Genomic DNA, 7,200 nt, shown 5'->3' with positions numbered 1-7,200 from the left:
GAGGGAAAAACGTGATAAATTATGGGTGGTTAATGGAGGTTACTTGAATTCAAATGAACTTAGAGAACAGAAATGAAGAATCGAAAATGAAATGAAAACAAAATGAAAAAAGAGAGGGAAGAGAGTATGATTTGATTGATGATGCATGGGGAGAGCACACGTGTATGCATGGTATGATGAGTAAGTGGTAAATGTGTAATAAAAATAACTTTGTAAGTAGAAATGTAGTAATAGGCGTGTGATGGTAATTTTGTAATAAAGTGTCTAAAAAGGATTTTTCATGTAAAAATTTCTTAATTATATCTTTTAAATAAATTAAAGTGTAAAAATGAAAAACCCAAAAATTAATAATATTTTATTATCTTGTATTAACCAAAATAAGAAAAGAATAAGAAAAAAGATAGACCCACGTGACAGGAGGGAGCAGAGATAAGATTGAAGAGTAAGTCTATAAGTGAGAGTTGGAGAAAAAGATTTAAAATTTGAGATGGAAAGAGAAACATAGTTTGAGACAGAGAAAGATTCATAGTTTGAGAGTTTCAGGGAGAGAATGAGACGCAGAGGAGGTGAAATCGATGACGTTCGTGCGTCCAAACTCTAAGGCCTATCACCGTCGTCGTCGAATGTGCGTCGTTGTTGTGCCTGGAACATCGACTTCTCACCTATAGATCTGGTATTTTTCTTGTTTCAAAAGTGTAATATGAGAAATTATTGTCATTGTTTCTTGTATAGACATGGCATCCAAAAATTAGTTGTTGTTTATGATATTGAAATCGAAATTTTCTTATGAATAATTTGTATGAATCTGTGTTTGTGCTCTCTCTCTGGTAGCGCTTTTCTGTTTTTTGGGAATCCCTAAATTCTAATTGGTCTTTAGGGCAAAGAGCTTAATCATTCTTTTTTTTTTTTTCCTTTCTTTCTTTGTTTTGATTTAAATGGGAAAAAGGAGGACTGTTTGGTTGATGGGAAAAAGAGAGTCAAAATTAAAAGAGTGTAATTGTTGTGGCCATGGCTAAAGGTTGAAGAGAGAGGAGTTTGAGATTGTTTGTGGCTATAGATTTTGAAGTGAAAAAATAATTTAATTTTTATTTTATAAATTAATTTACCTTAAAATAGCAAGGGGTATTAAAATCCATTCAATTTATCGATTAATTTTGACGTGTACTGCCATGTCACAATTTTAATTGTAAAATGAAACAGAGTATAACAGAAGGACACAATGTTAAGTGTTATATTTCAGTGGATTATAGTTACAAGCCATATATATTTGGGGGCATGAATGGGTTGTGTAAAAAGTAAATATTAATTATTATTTGCATCTCTTCAGCATTATTGTTAGTATGTTTTTGTTAAAACTAACTGAATTTATGTAATTATTCTGTTAAGCCACAAGAAATTATGTTAGATAGGCATTTATTGTTTAGGTAAGATATATGTTAAATAACCAAGTATTGATTATTATTGTTCATCAATTTTTCCAAAAATGTTTGGGATCATAATGATTTCTGGGATTAGTACATTGTTGCTTGATTGTCACTTGCAATCATAATTTTACATAAAGCATCTCTGTCTCAGCTGCATTATTCTATAGTATATACTAGGAAATTTTTGTCCTAATTTTTATAAATGCAATGATTAATTAATACAACATCTTAAATTGTTCAAGCATGGAGATTTGCAAAATTTGACCATTTTTTCTTTTTTTTGTTTTCTTACAGCCAATGGCAAGTCTTTTCCCATCAGCTACAATATATTATGGTTGTGTGAACTGTGGAGCTCCTAAATCATCTAAGCTGCAAAATGCCAGTGTTATATTATGTAGGGACACAGTTATGAACACCTTTGTAAAAATGGATGGAGAAAAAGTTCTATTTTATGGGCAAAGCATACCAAATTTTAGAAATCATTTCTCGAGGAATACTAATTTGGAAGTAAATGCTACATCACGGATGTCTATTCCATTTAAGCAAAGATTTTCAACAAAGACTGAAGCTGAAGAACTAGATAAGGCATCAACTTATCTCTTCAGGGCAGAAGTTGATGGGCTGGTGAAAGTTATTGTCAAAAAGAAAAGTGTTAATTGTGCTGTGCGGATTGAAGTTTCATCCTTACAACTGTCTAATAGTGATGATACCTTGATTCTATATTGGGGAATATTTAGAGGTGATTCATCCAATTTCATGCCTATAGAATTTAATACTTCGGCCCCTGATGAAAGAGCTATTGAAACTCCATTTTCCAAGACTTCTTTTGGCAGGTTTGTTGTAGAGATGGAATTTGAGGCTGAGAATATCCCCTGCTATCTCTCTTTTCTTTTGAGATCTTCAATTGGTAATGATTCAAGAGACTTAGAAATAAGAAGTCATAGGAAGACAAAGTTTTGTGTTCCCCTTGGTTTTGATTCAGGCTACCCAAGTCCTTTGGGTCTCTCCTTTTTGCATGATGGTTCCATGAATTTTGCCATTTTTTCCAGAAATGCAGAAAGTGTGGTTTTGTGCTTCTATGATGACACTAAGTCTGATATTCCTGCTTTGGAGCTTGATCTAGACCCATATGTCAATCGATCAGGTGATGTTTGGCATGCTTCATTCAATAATGCTCATAGTTTTGTGAGCTATGGTTATCGACTGAAGGGGACACATCTAGAGGGAAGGAAAGATATGTTGGAATCTTCACACATAATTTTGGACCCATATGCCAAGATCATTATGAGTTCTGCTTCTGGTGATCATAGAACTGGGCCACAGTATCTTGGACAGTTGTCCAAGGAACCTGGTTTTGACTGGACTGATGATATGCATCCAAACTTACCATTGGAGAAACTAATGGTGTATCGATTAAATGTGAAGCGTTTTACTGATCACAAGTCTAGTCAGCTACTTCACAACATAGCAGGTACCTTTTCTGGTTTGACTAAAAAGTTGGGGCATTTTAAAGATCTGGGTGTAAATGCAGTTTTATTAGAACCTATTTTCCCATTTGACGAGAAAAGGGGGCCATATTTTCCTTGTCATTTCTTTTCACCTATGAATATTTTTGGACCTACTGGTGACACTATATCTGCGATAAATTCGATGAAGGAGATGGTTAAGAAATTGCATGCCAATGGAATTGAGGTACTACTGGAAGTAGTTTTCACTCATACTACTGATAATGGAGCGCTTCAAGGAATTGATGATTCATCCTATTATTTGAATGGGTTGGAGGATCGGGAACCATTAACTTCTTTAAACTGTAATTTTCCTATTGTGCAACAAATTATATTGGACAGTCTTCGCCAGTGGGTGACAGAGTATCATATTGATGGTTTTTGTTTCATAAATGCTTCTTCTCTATTGCAAGGGTCTCGTGGAGAGCACTTATCCCGCCCTCCTTTGGTTGAAGCAATTGCTTTTGATCCTCTACTCTCAAAGACCAAGATCATAGCAGACTGCTGGGAACCCCGTGGTATGGTGGAAAGAGAAACAACACCTTTTCCTCATTGGAAGAGGTGGGCAGAAATGAACATGAGATTCTGTTATGATGTTAGGAACTTTCTGCGAGGTGAAGAACTCCTTAGCAGCCTTGCCACAAGACTTTGTGGGAGTGGGGACATTTTTTCAAAAGGGCGGGGTCCAGCATTCTCTTTCAATTTTGTTACTAGAAATTCTGGACTTCATCTTGTCGACCTTGTCAGCTTCAGTGATGATGAGTTAGCTTCAGAGTTAAGTTGGAATTGTGGGGAAGAAGGTCCTACAACCAATACGCTTGTCCTTGAAACTCGGCTTAAACAAATCCGCAATTTCCTTCTTATCCTGTATGTTTCTTTAGGTGTTCCTGTTCTTAATATGGGAGATGAGTGTGGACAAACCGCTGGCGGTTCTATTGCCTATAGTGATAGAAAATCATTTGACTGGAATGCATTGAAAACAGATTTTGGCTGTCAAGTTACACAGTTTATCTCTTTTCTGAGCTCATTGAGGCACCGGAGAAGTGACCTTCTTCAGAAGAGGAAGTTCTTGAAAGAAGAAAATATTGAATGGCATGGAAGTGACCAGTCTCCGCCAAAATGGGAAGAACCAACCTGCAAATTCCTTGCCATGAGTTTGAAAGTTGATGAAGAAAAAGTGAAGAACCAAACATCTTCTTCTTCTTCTTCTTCAAAGGGTGATTTATTTGTAGCCTTCAATGCTGCTGACCATTCAGAGTTGGTTTTTCTACCCACGCTAGCTGAAGGAATAGTATGGCAAAGATTGGTTGACACGGCTCTTCCATTCCCAGGGTTTTTCTCAACAGATGGTGAGCCTGTCATTATGCAGAAGGCAGGATTATTTACTTATGAAATGAAGTCCTTCAGCTGCACCCTTTTTGAAGCCATAAGCAAGTAGTGGAAGATGAGTATTCAGTACACTTAGATCTTATTGCTATCCAAGTTTGATCATTTTCTTGTAAATTATACTATAGAAATAAGCGTGAAAGTGCAGTAGAGTATTCGAGTACATAGCAGTTTGTTCAAATCTCTGTTTTGTAAATCAATAAAGTTCATCACTTCCTTTTTAAGTGAGATTATTGTTTTATTTTATCAATAAACAATGAATTATGGATGTGCTACTTTGCTATGTATAGTTTGGATTGGGTTATCCCAATTTACCATCTTGAAAACAAATGCAAATGTGGACTATCTACCACTCTACTCATAAGTCTAAATCTTACGAATTTAAATCAATTTTTAAGAAGACTAATTATTATAACCATAAATATACTTTAATTATCTTAATTTTTTGTTTTGCCTCTCAATCCTCTTCATGAAAATCAGAATTCTCCAATTATTGGTATTGTATATTTTCTATCAAAAAAATGAGAGTGGTGCTTCACTCTTTGAAATGATGTTATTCGATTCATATACAGAAGAAGCAAATAATACTAATCATTAATTTTATTGCCAATCAAACTAATCAAAAAGATTTTTAATGCCAAGATTGTCTTTTGATAAGTTTAATGAAAAGATTACATTTGATATAAATTTGTATATTTACAGCTGTTGACTAGTTATGGTTAGTGGTAACATACGGATTGCTTGAGTCCGGAAGCCACGGGTCTCTCAAGATACTAATATTGTGACCATTCCCAATCAATTGTCTAGCCCCAGACCGAACCAAATCTTGAGCTTCGAAAATACTACGCCAAAGGAAGCTTGGATTTTTTCCTAATGTAGCTGATAAAAAGCTTTCATTAGGATAATATCTAGCTTGATAAATCCTGCTCACAAGAGAGTTTCCACTTGTCAGCAACCTCCAGCCTTGCTTTGCTAAGAAAGAAAGATTATAATCCTGAAGATCACGAAAGCCAAGCCCTCCAACATTCTTGTGGCGACACAATCGATTCCAACTAAACCAGCTAACACCTCTGCTAGAAGAATTGGATTGGGACTTTCACCAAAATTTAGACATCATACCTTCGAGCTCAGAACAAATTTCTTTTGTTAACAAGAAAACACTCATAGCATAGCTCGAGAGCGCTTGAGCCACAGATTTTATTAAGACTTCCTTTCCAGCTTTTGACAGAAATCGACTCTCTCAATTAAAAATTTTCTTCTTCATTTTCTCCTTAAGAAAACCAAGAATCGCTAAATGCATCTATTTTATTTTATGAAAATTTTAAAAATTTGGTGACTAATTAAATTGATAATTTTTTTTTAATTAGTTATATTGTTTTAGGTGCTTCTATAATGCATCCATTTAAAAGGGATACACTGATACCCTCTCTACTTGTTTCGACATACATAAAAATATTTTTAATATTTGTGTATGTTATAGTTATTTAAAATATCCTACAAAATGTGGTCATGGGCATAGTGTTAGACTTTTATTTGGGCTTACATTATATTTTATTGGTTTTATTAAAACTTGGGTTGATTGGATAGTTCTTTGCTGTATTAGCCCATGTTGTTGGTGATCAATTGTTAATGGGCTTAGCATCTGTGAGTAAAGTCTAGGTGAAGCAGAAGTGTGGGCTTTTCTAGTTGACTGAAGCCTTTGATGAGCAGGCCCAGCCCAACTAGGGTTTTGTAGCTAAGTCCCCTCCCTAACTCTATAAATACATATTGTCTCATCACAATTGTATACCTTTTGATAATCAGATAAAAATAAACTGCTTCTGATTTAGAGATCTAGGGAGGAAGACTTAGTTGATAGTATTGCACTATCAAATTGAAGTAACTGCTGTGGATCAAACAGAGATAATTGCTATGGATCAATCAGGTACACATACCTAATTATTATATCTTATTATTGTGTTCTATGTTATATACAAATAGATCTTGGGTTAATTGTTAATTTATATAACACATAGCCTAGTGATTTCACACTTCTCCTCACAAAGAGAAGGTCCTAAGTTCAAATCCCCTCCCCAAAGTAAAAAAAAAAAATATCTTGCAAATTTTAAAAAAATCAGAATAATTTACAATATAGAAAACAGTGTTCAAACAGTCTATTTCACACGTGTATAAAATAAAATAGTCACACGTGCAACACACTGTTTGGATGTCGTTTTTGCCGTGTTAAAATTTTTTAAAATTTCTTAAAATTTTGCAGGATGTCTTAAATAACTATAAAGTATATAAACACGAAAAAAAATTGACTAAAAAATTATTTTGGATACCAAAATAGATAGGGGTACATTGCATCTCTTTTAAGGGGTGTATTGTAGATTTTTTTTTTATTTTTTCTTAAAAATAATTTAAATTTAAAATATAACAATTTCTGTGTGGATATATTTACTGTAAAAGTAATAATTTTATTTCTTTTATGAATATAAAAAGAAAAGATATTTTTTTTTCTTTTGTGAATACAGAAAAAGAAAATATTAGTTTAAAAAAAAAAGAATACATAAAAAAAAATATATTTATTTTTGGCGTTTAGCTTTGGTTTAAAGATAGCAAATCCCTCGTGACATTTTGAGGGGTCTAGAACCTCAAGAGCCCATTAGCTTTTGGATTGAATTGGTAGTTTATAGTAGAAATTACACAATAGGAAAATTATAAGTGTTGGGAATATTTTATCAGTATCTAGATTTACTAACAAGTATGTTGAATTAAGATTCCAAATATGAATATATCTAAAACAATGAAATTAAACACATAAGAGTTTAGAAAACCTTACATTGATTGCAGCGGAATAATATGACTCCTTCCGCTTAGATCTCTAACCCTTGTTCCTTTCT

General features: G+C 33.7%; 1 protein-coding gene across 1 annotated transcript; it reads left to right on the top strand.

The window, feature by feature from the left end:
• The first annotated feature begins 391 nt into the window (after positions 1 to 391).
• LOC115709675 (isoamylase 2, chloroplastic) lies at positions 392 to 4,583 on the top strand. The gene is made up of 2 exons (XM_030637838.2): positions 392 to 673; positions 1,719 to 4,583. Exon 2 carries the CDS (start codon positions 1,722 to 1,724, stop codon positions 4,365 to 4,367), a length of 2,646 nt encoding a protein of 881 aa, XP_030493698.1. The 5' UTR covers positions 392 to 673; positions 1,719 to 1,721; the 3' UTR covers positions 4,368 to 4,583.
• The last annotated feature ends 2,617 nt before the right edge of the window (positions 4,584 to 7,200 follow it).

Source organism: Cannabis sativa, chromosome 9, assembly GCF_029168945.1.
Source record: "Cannabis sativa cultivar Pink pepper isolate KNU-18-1 chromosome 9, ASM2916894v1, whole genome shotgun sequence".
Classification (NCBI taxonomy): Eukaryota; Viridiplantae; Streptophyta; class Magnoliopsida; order Rosales; family Cannabaceae; genus Cannabis; species Cannabis sativa.
The sequence above is the reverse complement of the archived record's forward strand: the minus strand, read 5'-3'. Positions and strand labels throughout refer to the sequence as shown.

What these genes read in the sequence shown, in the direction of transcription:
- LOC115709675 (XM_030637838.2), top strand. Translation starts at nt 1,722, where the DNA reads ATGGCAAGTCTTTTCCCATCAGCTACAATATATTATGGTTGTGTGAAC.